The sequence below is a fragment of the Hipposideros armiger genome, unplaced genomic scaffold (genome assembly GCF_001890085.2).
Source record: "Hipposideros armiger isolate ML-2016 unplaced genomic scaffold, ASM189008v1 scaffold_400, whole genome shotgun sequence".
Classification (NCBI taxonomy): domain Eukaryota; kingdom Metazoa; phylum Chordata; class Mammalia; order Chiroptera; family Hipposideridae; genus Hipposideros; species Hipposideros armiger.
This window is the reverse complement of record NW_017731750.1, coordinates 171,324-185,804: the sequence shown is the minus strand read 5'-3', so window position 1 is coordinate 185,804 and position 14,481 is coordinate 171,324. Positions and strand designations below refer to the sequence as shown.

General features: G+C 42.0%; 1 protein-coding gene across 3 annotated transcripts in view; it reads right to left on the bottom strand.

The window, feature by feature from the left end:
* The window catches only part of LOC109393965 (S-adenosyl-L-methionine-dependent tRNA 4-demethylwyosine synthase-like), a 225,135-nt gene that overhangs the window by 202,747 nt on the left and 7,907 nt on the right, over positions 1–14,481 (bottom strand). For 2 of the 3 annotated variants that reach the window (XM_019663723.1, XM_019663724.1), the window contains exons 4-5: positions 11,034–11,135; positions 7,668–7,862 (exon numbers count right to left, since the gene is read on the bottom strand). In XM_019663723.1, the coding sequence (XP_019519268.1) occupies positions 7,668–7,862; positions 11,034–11,135 (297 nt within the window). The remainder of the gene's footprint in view (positions 1–7,667; positions 7,863–11,033; positions 11,136–14,481) is intronic. The other variant, XM_019663725.1, reaches the window with a different exon arrangement.

Genomic DNA, 14,481 nt, shown 5'->3' with positions numbered 1-14,481 from the left:
AATAACTAAGGACATAAAGAAGAGGCCACATTGAGACTTTAGAGGAGGGGCAGAGATGCAAAACGGGCTGACCCCAAACCCACAGGTAGTGGTTGAACACTGGGAGGGACACCTCGGTGGTAGAGGTGGCCCCGGAAGAGTGAGGGGCCCCTCAGCCCCATGCTGGGATCCCAAGCCCAAGAGATCCTGTGCCAGGAATAAGAGTCCCCCACAACATCTGGCAGTGAAAATCAGCGAGGACACTGTCTGTCCATCCCGGTGAGACAAAAGGTGGCTGGAAACCCAGACATCCTCTTAAAGGATCTGCACACGGACTCACTAGCTTGCAAACACTGATCTGGTCTCTGGTGAAGCGGCAGCAACTCAAGAGGCACCACAGACATACGGGGAAAGACTGAGTTGCATTTCTTTGGGGCAAGGACTGGAGGGATAGGAGCCATTATCCTTGTGATATCCTATGGGATCCTAACTCACATGTAACCTACAAGAGGGTGCCATATTTTCTATGTCGAACCCTCCCCCAAAGGGCCAAATCTGAGACCGCATTGGTCTGGTAAAATCCACATACGTGCACCACCTTGGTGACGCCATGGGTCCTCATCCCACACAGCTAGCACTGCATCACCCGGGGCACTCTCAGCTATTGAGCGGCGGAAGCCTTTTACAGCAGTGAATGGCCAGCCTGAAGAAATTTTGGTGGTAGGCAGTGACCTAAAACATGCACTGTAGCCACTCTGGGGCAGCTCTCGGGGATCTGCAGGCCTGAGGTGAGCAGTGGCTAGCCTCGGTGTCCTCAGGACATTTTTGCAAAGTGATCATGGGGCTGGCACCAGTGCAAGAACCGAAACTGTATTAACTGTAAAAACCACCACTCACACCCTGTAGCTCCCTGGAACCAGCCAGCCCACAGAGAGCTGCATTTCCAGGGACACTGTCAGCGCCTGGGTGGCTAGCCCTGCCTCCCAAGCCGTGGAAGCATTTAACAGCAGCAGACAGAGTGTGGCTGCCCAGAAGGCTTTTGGTGGGGGGCAGTGACCCAAAACCTGCTCCGCAGTCTCTTTGGGGCAGCTTACAGGCATGTGCAAGCCCCAGGTAAGTGGCAGCTGGCTGCAGGGTACTAAGGTCGCCTTGCAAAGTGGTCACAGGCCGGGTGTTGATGCAAAAACTGAATCTGCATTAACTTTGTAAAAACCACCAGCCATGTCTCATGACGCCCTGGAACCCCGCCCACCTCGTGCTGCATCACCAGGGGTACTCTCAACACTGGGTCAGCCAGCCTGGCCCTGCACCTAAGGAGCCTCTTTCAACGGCTGAGCCTTCCAGGCAGCCAGCAGGTGGCAATAGGCCTAGGGAGCCCTGAGCCTTTTGCTAAGCTGCCTCAGGCCCCATACTGGTGGCAGCTGGATTTGGTTAACAGAGAGGCCACCCTCACAGGCCTCCAGGTCCAGCACAGGCAGAAGCCAACCAAATATAGCTTTGTAGCTCCTACCAAGTAGCCCTAGGCCTGTAACAGGCAAGGCTGAAATTACCCTGCACAGGATCCCCTCCCAAGAGATACCAGAAACAACACACCCAGAGGCCAGCTTCAGACCACACCAGAGCACTGCCCTATTAGTTCCACAAGCAGCACACCCAAAGGGATCTCAACAGGCACAAGAAGCCACATGGGTGAAGCCTCCTCTGTGGGGTCAGCCCCGACACAGCAGCTCATACACTATGGGCGTAGCTAATCATCACAGTCAGCCAGCCTGGTAGTCAATTCCACCCACTGATGTGCCAAAAACAATCAAGGCTAAACTACAACAGGAGAATACACACAACATAGTCAAGGGAAACTTAGAACACACACACAAAGGATTAGGGTTACTGTGCCATTGAACCACACAGGACATACACTACATAAGGCGAAAGACTGAGAGACACAGGACATCTACCTAATACACAGAAGGAAGCACAGGGAGGAAACAAAGTAACATGTCCCAAATACAAGAACAGGAGACACCTCCAGAAACAGAACTAAATAAAATGGAAGCAACCAACGTGCCAGAGACAGAGTTTAGAACACTGGTTATAAGAATAATTAAGGAACTTAGTGAGAACTTCAACAAGAGACAGCAAGCATAAAGAACGATGTAGAAACCATAAAAAAAGAACCAGTTAGAAATAAAGAATACAATAACTGAAATAAAGAATACACTAGAAGGAATCAACAGATTAGAGGAAGCAGAGGACTGAATCAGCAATTTAGAAGACAAGGTAGCAGAAAATACCCAATCAGAACAGAAAAAAAGATATTGGGTTGTTGGAAAAGTCATGACGTATTTTTGCAACAAAAAACATAGAAAAAATACGTCATGACTTTTCCGACAACCCAATAGTTTAAGGAACCTGTGGGGCAACATCAAGCATAAAAACATTCGCATCATAGAGGTACCAGAAAGAGAAGAAAGGGAGCAAGAGATTGAGAACCTAAATGAAGAAACAATGACTAACAACTTCTCTAACCTGGTGAAAGCAATAGACATACAAGCCAAAAAAGCGCAGCGAGTCCCAAACAGGATGAACCCAAAGAGGCCCACATCAGACACATCATAATTAAAATGTCAAAGGTTCATTCGACACAACAAGAGAACCTAAAAAGCAGCAAAAGAAAGACAACTAGTTACGCACAAGGAAGCTCCTATAAGACTACCAGCAGATTTCTCAACAGAAGCTTTTCAGTACAGAAGGAAGTGACAGGAAATTTTCAAAGTGATGAAAACAAGGACCTACAACCAAGACTACTCTACCCAGCAAGGCTATCATTTAAAAATGAAAGAGATAAAGAACTTCCCAGACAAAAAAAAGCTAAAAGAATTCATTATCACCAAGCCAGAATTACAAGAAATGTTAAAAAAAACTTCTTTAAGCAAAAAGAAAGGAGAAAACAATCAAATACCAAAATATAAATAATAAAATGGGAATAATTACGTACCTATCAATAATCACTTTAAGTGTAAATAGATTAAATGCTCCAATAAAAGACATAGGGTAGCTGAATAGATAAGAAAACAAAACCCATGCATATGCTCTGTACAAGAGACCCACCTCAGATCAAAAGACACACACAGACTGAAAGTAAAGGGATGGAAAAAGATATTTCATGCAAATGGAAATGAGAAAACAGCTGGGGTAGCAATATTTGTATCAGACAAAACAGATGTTAAAACAAAGACTACAATAAGACAAAGAAGGACATTACATAAAATTAAAAGGATCAAGCCAACATGAGGACATAATCCTACTAAACGCCTATGCACCCAACATAGGAGCACCTAAATATATAAAAGGAATATTGATATAAAGGCAGAGATCAACAGTAAAACAATCATAGTAGGGGACTTCAACACCCCACTGACACCAATGAACAGATCCTCCAGACAGAAAACTCAACACAGAAACAGTGACCTTAAATGACACACTAGTCGAGATGGATATAAATGATAATTTTAAAGCATTTCATCTCAAAGCACTAGAATATACATTCTTTTCAAGTGCACATGGAACATTTCCAAGATAGACCACATTTCGGGCCACAAAACAAGTCTCAATAAATTTAAAAAGACTGAAATCATATCAAGCATCTTCCCTGACCAAAGTGCTAGGAAACTAGAAATCAATTACAAGAAAAAAACTGAAAATCACACAAACACATGGAGGATAAATAACACGCTCCTAAATAATGAATGGGTCAACAATGAGATCGAGGAAGAAATCAAAAGATACCTTGAGATTAACAAAAATGATAACACAATGATGCAAAATCTATGCAACAGCAAAAGTATTTCTAAGAGGGAAATTCATAGCAATGCAGGCCTACCTTAAGAAACAACAAATCTCAAATAAAAAGTCTAACCTAGGTGAACTGCAAAAACAACAGCAAACAAAGTGCAAAATGAGTACAAGGAAGGAAATAATAAAGATCACAGCAGAAATAAACAAAAGAGAAACTAAAAAACAATACAAAAGATCAATGAAACCAAGCGCTGGTTTTTGAAAATATGAACAAAATTGACAAGCATTTAACCAAAATCATGAAGAAAAAAAAGAAAGGAACCAAATAAATAAAACCAGGAATGACAGAGAATAAGTAAAGACTGACACCCGAGAAATACAAAAAATTTAAGAAAATATTATGAGCAACTATACACCAACAAATGAGATAATCTGAAAAAAATGTATAAATTCCTAGATGCATACAATCTTCCAAGGCTGAATCAAGAAGAAACACAAAATCTGAGCAGACCAATTACTACCAACAAAATCAACTCAGTAATCAACAAGCTCCCAACAAACAAAACACCTGGAGCAGATAGCTTCACAAGTGAATTTTACCAAACATTCATAAAAGAATTAACACCCATTCTCCTCAAACTAGTCCCAAAAATTCAAAAGAAGGAAAGTCTCCCAAACTCATTTTATGAGGCCAAAATTACCCTGATTCCAAAATCAGACAAAGACATTACAAAACAAAGAAATCTATAGGCCGATATCCCTAATGAACATACATGCAAAACTCTTTAACAAAATATTAGCACACAGAATTCAGCAATGCATTAAAAAGATTATACACCACGATCAAGTGGGATTCACTCCTGGTATGCAAGGTTGCTTCAACATCCACAACTCAATGTACGTGATACACCACATAATCAAAATAAAAAACAAAAATCATATGGTCATATTAATAGATGCAGAAAAAGCATTTCACAATCCAGCATCCACTTATGATGAAAACTCTCAGCAAAGTGGGAATAGAGGGAACATATCTGAACATAGTAAAGGCCATGTATGAAAAATCTACAGCTAATACTATATTCAATGGGGAAACCTAAAAGCATTCCCCTTAAGATCAGGAACATGACAAGGAAGCCCACTTTCACAAAAAAAGCTAAAGGAATTCATTATCACCACACCTACTCAATATATTGAGTTGTCGGAGAAGTCTGTTTCTCGTTGCAAAAATGCATCATGACTTTTCCGACAACCCAATAGTACTGGAAGTCCTAGCCACAGCAATCAGACAAGAAAAAGAAATACAAGGTTGAACAATTAAGTTCACGAACTAATCTTAGAAAAAGTGCTACATTCTTCATTGCTGAATATCACCACAGTCACCTTCGAAGTACTCCCCTTGGGAAGCTATGCACACACCCCAGCACCTAGTCCATCCTTCAAAGCAATTTTGGAACTCTTTCTGGAATGGCCATCAGAGCTGTCGTCACATTATCCTCGATGTCTTGAATGTCATCCAAACGTCTTACTTTAAATATTTCCTATATCTTCAGGTAAAGAAAGAAGTCATTGGGGGCCAGATCAGGTGAGTATGTAGGGTGTTCCAATACAGTTATTTGTTAGTGGCTTAAAATTCCCTCACAGATAGTGTCGTGTGAGCTGGTGCATTGTTGCAATGCAAGAGCCATGAATTGTTGGCAAAAAGTTCAGGTCGTCTAACTTTTTCACACAGCCTTTTCAGCACTTCCAAATAGTAAACATGGTTAACTGTTTGTCCAACTGGTACAAATTCATAATGAATAACCCAATCAAAACAAGGTTAGAAACATTACTGCCAACAAGTTTGCGAACTTAATTGTCAGACCTCATAAAAGGCATCCAAGTAGAAAAGAAGTAAAACTGTCATTATTTCCAGATGACATGATACTATATACAGAGAACCCTAAAGCGTCCACAAAAAAACTATTAGAACTAATAAATAAATTGAGTTAAGTGGCAGGATACTAAATTAATATTCAGAAATCCATTGCATTTTCATACACCAATAACAAACTATCAAAAAGAGAAATTAAGAAAACAACCCATTACAATGGCATCAAAAATAATAAAATACTGAGAAATAAATTTAAGTAAAAGACCTGTACTCAATATTCTATAAGACATTGAAGAGAGAGCCAGCTGAGTGGCTCAGTTGGTTAAGAGCTCGCTCAAAAGTTTGAACTCTGAGCAACAGCGGTTCAAGTCCGGCCCAAGCTGAGCTGCCGCTGAGCTGCCAACAGGTGGCAGGATGGCTCAGCTAAAAAAAATAAATAAATAAAAAGTAAAATAAAATTTAAAAATTTAAAAAAAAAATACATTGAAGAGAGAAATTAAAGAAGATACAAATAAATGGAAACATATACCATGCTCATGCATAGGAAAAATTAATGTCCATACTACTAAAGCAATATACAGATTCAACCCTATCAAATTACCAATGACATTTTTCACAGAACTAGAACATATAACCTTAAAATTTATATGGAACCCTAAAATATCCCATGACAACCTTGAGAAATAAGAACAAAGTAGGGAGTTATCACACTACCTGACATCATACTACAAGGCTACTGTAATCAAAACAGAATGGTATTGACATAAAAACAGACACATAGATCAATGGAACAGAATACGAAGTCCAGAAATAAATCCATGCCTATATGGTCATTTAATCTATGACAAAGGAAGCAAGAATTTACATTGGGGTACAGACAGTCTATTTAATAAATGGTGCTGGGAAAACTAGACAGACACATGCAAAAAAATAAAGCTGGGCCACCTTCTTACGCCATATACAAGAATAAATTCAAAATGGATTAAAGGGGAGGCCAGTTAGCTCAGTTGGTTAGAACGCGTGCTCCGAACAAGGTTGCCGGTTTGATTCCCACATGGGCCAGTGAGCTGCAACCAAGGCGAGCTGCCACTGAGCTGCCAACAGGTGGCAGGATGACTCAGCTGGTGAGAGTGCATGCTCTTAAAAAATATTTCCAGTTCGACTCCTGCATGGGATGGTGGGTGGCGCCCCCTGCAACTAAGATTGAACACTGCACCTTGAGCTGAGCAGCAGCTCAGCTGGTGAGAGCGTGCTCTTAACAAGGTTGCCAGTTCAATTCCTGCCCCGCCCCCGCAACTAGATTGAGAGCGGTGACTGGACTTGGAGCTCAGTTTGAGCCCTCCACAACTAAGACTGAAGGACAGCAACTTGACTTGGAGCTGATGGGTCCTGGAAAAACACAATGTTCCCCTTCCCCAATTCCCCAACACTGTTCCCTTCCCCAATTCCCCAATAAAATCTTTTTTAAAAAAAAGAAAATAACATAAAATAAAATAAAACTGCCTTGGATTGTGAGCTAGTCACTCAGACTTTATAACCATGTGAAGAAATAAAGTATCATTCACAGTATAAAACCATGCTATATTATATTAGTAACTTTTAATGAGAGTAATAAACATGATTTTTTAAAAAATAAATAAATAAGAGTTAGCTTGGGTAGTAAACGTTACTCAACAACAGGACAGGCAGTTAAGAAAGTTCAAAGAATCTGTGATCTTCCATCCACCAGGTCCTGCCTGGGGACAGGTGGCTGGCTGGACTCGAGGCCCATGAATCCAGGCCCTTCAGACACTAGATAACAGGAAGCATATTCATTCATTTTATTCAATAAAACTTCACTGAAAGCTTACTACACATCAAGCTGGGATATGTGTAGCAACTCCCAGCTATAAAAATTAAACAATAAGTTTATTAAGTACCAAAGTTTGTGGATTACTTCACATACACATACATACGTGTATATGTGTTAATTTTTTAAGAGAATTTATCCCTACAATTTAAACATAGACCTTGTACCTACCTTGTTGAAGTGGCTCGCGTAGGCAGAATTTCCCAGACCAAACACCGCATATCTCATACCCTTCAGGTAAGTTTTGCCAAATCGAAAATCATTGGATGCTTCCTCTAACCACTTGCAGAACCACTCTGCACTCTCAGTTGGTCGACCATCAGTATATGTGGCAATCAGGAAGGCACAAACATTTTTACTAGTAACCTAAGCAAGGAGATAATTATTTCAAAACACAGCAAGGACACCTTGCTCAGGGGAGAGAACCCAATCCCTTGCCAATATACCTCCTGGTGCCCTTCACCATACACTCCATTCCATTTCTCAGACTATAAATTCCTACCATCTGCAGTTTGTCATACTGGAAACAAAATGCAAATTAGTCAGGAAAAAGTACAGAAAGACCGCTTTCTTAAAAAATTACCTGAAATATTAAAGCAATAAAACTTTTTAAACGTAAAGTAACAACTTGGCACCATCATCTACATAGGGAAACAAAGTACATTTTCAGTCCTGCTAGTCACAGTATTTCATCTGCTTGAATGTATCTTAACAGTTCCAAGTCATGAGGTAAATTGTAAGTGATCCTTTACTATTAGGTTGATGCAAACATAATTGCGGTTTATTTCATTATTGAAATTTGCCTTTGATATTGGAATACATTCTTAAATAAATGTAGTTATTTTATACATCATTTTAATGTGCATTTCTTGCTTTATGTTTTTTTGCTAATGACTTATTACTTGCTGTTTATTTTATACGTATTTTAGACTATGGAAATGATGTTAGACAAAAAGCAAATTTGAGCGATTTTCTTTTTTTGTTTGTTTTTTAAAGATTTTATTGGGAATTTGGGGGAGGGAACAGCATTGGGGAACCCGGGAAGGGGAACAGATAAGTTGCCATCCTTTTGTTCTTTAGTCTAGTTGTGGAGTACATAGCTTCACTAGCCCATGTTGGTATTGTGATCATTGCGCTCTTCCCAGCTGAGGCAGATCGGTGACCCGCCATTGAATGGCTGCCCACGGTGGCTCACAGCAGCTCACACTGGCTGCTAGCCACTCAGGTTAACTTATGGCAGCCTACTGCAGCCCCACTGCAGCCTACACCATCACCAGCGACTCACAGCAGCCCAGCTCCAGGTGAAGCTGCTTTTCACCATCTTAGCTGTAGAGGGCGCAGCATCACTGGCCCATGTGGGATCTGAACCGGTGGCCCTGCTGCTCACAGCTTGCACTCCCAAGCCAACTGTTAACGAACGAGCCACTCAGCCAGTCCGAGCGATTTTCTTATTCGAGTTCAAAATGGGTCATAAAGCAGCAGAGACAACTCACAACATCAACAACACATTTGTCCCAGGAACTGCTAACGAACGTGCAGTGCAGTGGGGTTCAAGAAGTTTTGCAAAGGAGATGAGAGCCTTGAAGATGAGGAGCATAGTGGCCTGCCATCGGTAGCTGACAACGATCAATTGAGAGCAATCAACGAAGCTGATCCTCTTACAACTACACAAGAAGTTGCCAAAGAACTCAATATCTACAGTCGTTCGGCATTTGAAGCAAATTTGAAAGGTGAAAAAGCTTGATAAGTGGGTGGTGCCTCATGAGCTAACCACAAATCAAAAAAATCATCATTTTGAAGTGTTGTCTTCTCTTATACTACACAACAACGAACCATTTCTCAATTGGACTGTGACGTGTGACAAAAGGTGGATTGTATACGACAACCGGTGACACCAGCTCAGTGGTTGGACCTAGGAGAAGCTCCAAAGCACTTCCCAAAGCCACACTTGCACCAAAAAAAAAAAGGTTATGGTCACTGTTTGGTGGTCTGCTGCCAGTCTGATCCACTATAGCTTTATGAATCCCAGTGACACCATTACATCTGAGAAGTACGCTCAGCAAATCAATGAGATGCATCGAAAACTGCAACGCCTGCCACCGGCATTGGTCAACAGAAAGGGCCCAATTCTTCTCCACAACAGCACCCGACCGCACATCGCACAATCCACGCTTCAAAAGTTGAACGAATTGGGCTACGAAGTTTTGCCTCATCCACCATATTCACCTGATCTCTCGCCAACCGACTACCACTTCTTCAAGCATCTGAACAACTTTTTGCAGGGAAAACACTTCCACAACCAGAGGGATGCAGAAAATGCTTTTCAAGAGTTGATCAAATCCCGAAGCATGGATTTTTACGCTATAGGAATAAACACGTTTACTTCTCATTGGCAAAAATGTGATGATTGTAATTGTTCCTACTTTGATTAATAAAGATGTGTTTGATCCTAGTTATAATTATTTAAAAATCAAGGTCCAAAACCGCCATTACTTTTGCACCAACCTAATAATTATTAAGTGTCAAAGTTTGCTAACAATTTTTCACAAATAATTTAGAGCAGATTCAAGCTCATTCACTTGCACTCCAGTGTTTTCCTGTGGGAGAAAAACAGACAGTTATAGCTAGAAGTTTATCCACCAAGGAGGGGCTGGCAAACTACACTTACAGGCCCAATCCACCTTACCACCTGGTTTTGTCAATAAAGTTTTATTGGAGCACAGCCACACTCACTCATTTACATATTGTCTACAGCTGTTTGGTGCCTCAAACACAGAACTGTAGCTTCAAAGGCAGAACTGTAGCTGCATGGCCCACAAAGCTGCAGATACTATCTGGCTCTTTCCGGAAGAAGTTGGTCTGCCCATGCTCTAAGCTGCTTCAGAATCACCTGCAGTCCCACGTCCAGACTTTGGTTCAGTAGGGCTGGGCTAGGACCTGAGAGTCTGCATTTCTAACAAGTCCCCAGGCAACACTGATATGGCTCATTCAAGAACCACACTTCAAGAAGCACTACTGTAAGGCAAGCTTCCCTAAGTGGGGTAGGGCTAGAGGAGAGAGAGGGGCACTTCTCAGGTGAAAAATCAACTCGCAGAGATATTAAATAATACAGAAAGGTCGTCACACAACTAGCAAGGGATTTCTCTAACTCCAAAACCCATACTCCTTCTGCTCCCCATGGGGCTCCTCACCTTCCAGTAGGCATATAGGCTTCACAAGCACAGTAATTGACATCAGTAACAACCCTCCTAGATTACGAGGTCTGAAGCCAGAGGGCAGAGGGACCCTCAAACCACCCAAGTTTTCCCACATTACCCCCAGCCCAGGAGAGTCTTACATGAGACAGAGGCTGCACAGTGCTTCAGAGTCGGTGTACCAAACCACCCTCCAATGCCTTTGATTGACACTGGAAACTCAGCCAACTGAACTCCCTCAGCATGAAGATTCACTTTATTCTGAAGACTCTATCTATCCCAGAACACAGGGAGTCCATTAAATCTGAGTTTTGACTGAAGCAAAAATAAGACAATTACCAACCTCTTCTAGGAGATGATCGTCTGGATCATATTCTTTCAGATTGATAACTGCCACCGGTAGGTCTATGGAGGAGACGGCTTCAGCAAGAGCTGCTGCGAATCCCTAATGGAGAAAAAGTCACAGTCTACAGCAGGCTAAATAAGCAAAGTGCTGTCTTCATGTACCTCTGTTGGCAAGGGCATGGGGCATTTGTCATGAAAAACTTTCCCAGTGACTAACATCTGTCATCATAAACACAAATGCTGTTCTCACTTTTACCATTTTCTCAAGTATTTTTATAGAGGTCATTCATTCCACCATGTTTTCCTCACTCTAAGTATATACGGGACTAAATCTAAATTGGCTTTTTGCCAATTCCAGCTGCTTTGCCCCCACTAGAATAAACACACAGATGTACCAAAAAAATACTGAAGAGTGAAGAGAATGGGAAATATGAGAAATGTTAATATTCTGGAAAACAGACAACAAACAGAGGCAGGCTGACAGGCAGGAAAGGTCCTGGGGAGATGTCCTAGGACTGACATAACCCCAGAGTCTCTGGGCTCAGTCAACCACAACAGCAGAGATGGGAGGGAGCCGTGGGCAGAGAAGAGCCAACAGGTAGACAAAGTGTACACAGGACAAGTGTACTAACAGCTTAGAAAACATGTACCCTCTGCCCCCAGGCAGCACACCTCCATATCTCTACACAAACAGATCAAATGTCTGGGTAAAGCTACAACTTCTAGCCAGGTGTCAGCACCCCAGGAAAACACCTTCCTCTTTTTTGCTTAGCTAAGCCTGCCAAGCATGTATTTGCTTACTGGGCAGCTACTATGCCAGTCTCAGTTCTGGGCAGTTTTACACACCAGTGAACAAGACACACACAGTCCCTGCCCTCAAGGAGCTTATGTTCTAATGGACAAAGAGAAAATAAACATAGAAATGAGAAAATACACAGTATATCAGATGGTGAATAGTGCTACGGAAGAACTCAGGATAATGGCAAGAACAGTTTTGGAGGGATGGGGAAGAGTTGTCATTTTACACAGAGAAGGTCAGGACAGGTGCATATACTATAATACAAACATTTGGTCGTTGTCTCCAGTTCTTATACCTAAAACCCTTGGAACTCAGTCTTTGGTGTGTTAATGAAATGACTCACAGTGGCTGTAGGCCCTAGGTGGCTTTAGAATGGAGACTGGTTGCCAGAAAACCAACCAGGTGATTACAGGTTTAGAACTTTCAGCACCCTTTCTCCTGTGGGTTCAATCAATGGCCAATGATTTAATCAATGCCTAAATAATCAAATACTATAAAAACCCCCAAATGAGAGGGGTTGGTGAACACAGTTATATGCTGAGGGGGTGGCACACCCAGATACCCACCTGTCTCCCCATACCTTGCCTCATGCGTCTCTTCCATTTTTTTGTTTCTGAGCTGTATCCTTTATAATAAACCAGTAAATGTAAGTAAAGTGATTTCCTGAGTTCTATGAGTCACTTTAAAAATTATCACACCTGAGGAGAGGATTGTGGGAACCCTCAAATTTATAGCTGATCAGGCAGAAGAAGTGCATGTGGCCCCTCGGACTAGTGGCTGGCATCTGAAATGAGAACTGAGCCTGTAAACCTGTGAAGTCTGATGATAACTCTGGGTAGTCAATATCAAAACTGGTGAGCTAGTGTAGGAAATGACAAATATTTGGTGTCAGAAAACACTGTAATAAGCCTCAAAGATAAGGATTTCAGCCAAACTTGAAGGAAATGACAGCAGACCATGAGGCTATCCCAAGCAGAAGAAACAGGTAAGTGAAAAGGCCCAAGGAGGGAGCAGGCTTGGCAGGTTAATAAGACTGGAGAAGTGGAGACCAAGCACATAAGATCAGAGTTAATGGAGAAGCAGACGTGAGGGCCTCTTGGCCACTGTGAGGACTTGATATTCACTTTACGTGAATGAGGGCTCACTGCTGGCTTTTCAGCTGAGGAGAATATGATTTTACTGAGGTTCTCAGAGAACCTGTGGCTGCTGCGTGCAGAGTACGCTGAAGTCAAGGAAGGGGCCGAGCAGTGGTGACTGAAGGAGACAAGTGAAGAGATGACTGCAGTGCTCCAGACAAAATACAAAGGTGGCTTGGACCAGGGTGGTGGGAAGTGACTGGACTCTGGGGCTACTTTGAAAGTAGAACAAGCTGTATTTGCTCAACTGGATATGGGTAGTAAGAAAAAGAAGTCACAGGGGTTTTTTTGAACTAGGCAAATGGGAGAATGAAGTTGCCATTTACTGAAATGATAAAGATTGTAAGTGGAACAGGTCTGGGCAGAAAATCAGGAGTTCAGTTTTGAGCACATTAATTCTGAGAGGCCTACCAGGCCTCCACATGAAGATCTAATAGGCAACTGACATGAGAGTCTGGATTTGAGGAACGGTTCAGATTAGAAATATAAATTTAGAGGCCATCATCCAATACAGGGGTCGGCAAACTAAGGCTCCGGGCCAAACCCGGTCCTCTCTTTGCTTTTTTATAAGTAAAGGTTCCTGGAACACAGTCGTGCCCATTTAGTTACGTGCTGTCTATGGCTGCTTCCACACTGCATCAGCAGAGTGGAGTAGCTGCAACAAAGACCATGTGGCTCACAAAACCCAAACACCTAAAAAAAACACATATAAAATTAAAAATCTAGCCCTTCACAGAAAAAGTTTGCCAAATTCTATCTAGAATTTAAACCTCTAGATAACAAGATCCCTTAGAATGAGGGCAGACAGAGAAAGAGAGTCTCAAGGACAGGGACATTCCTCTTTAGAGGTCAAGAAGATGGGGAGAAATCAGCAAATGATAGTGAGGAAGATCAGCCACAGCAAAGCAGGAGAAGAACCTAGAGAACAATGTCCTGAAAGCTGAATGAAGACAGTATTTCAAGAAGAAGGCGTGGTCATGCAGCCAAGAGGCCAAGTAAAACCAAGTCAGAATTAATTGGCAAAATGGAAGTCACTGGGAGCATGTCGGCACATGCAACTCTAACTGAAGTGGCTGAAGAAAAACAGGAGAAGAGAAATTGAAGATAGCAAACCCAGACAACACTGTCAAGGAGTCTTACTATTAAAAAAGTGAGAGGTGGTTGGAGGGAGCTGTGCAACCAGCATGTCACACGGCATGCCCTGACCACCCTGCGAAGAGCATCCAGTGAGAATTCATAATTAGAGAAAACAAGCCTGTTCACACAGTAAGAGGGAAAAGCCACACCAGCTACCCCATCACTCTGTCCTAAATATTAACAGAAATCCATGGATTGCCAAGAACATGACGAGAACAAGCAGCAGAAAACAGAAATACCATCAGCAGAAAAACTGATAAAGCAGATAACTAAGGAAACAGAAAGCGGAACAGACTAAGATACATTCTTAAATTACAAACATGATGTTATAAAAATTGAGCAAAATGGCGTTTTTGTAATTAAAAATATAAGAG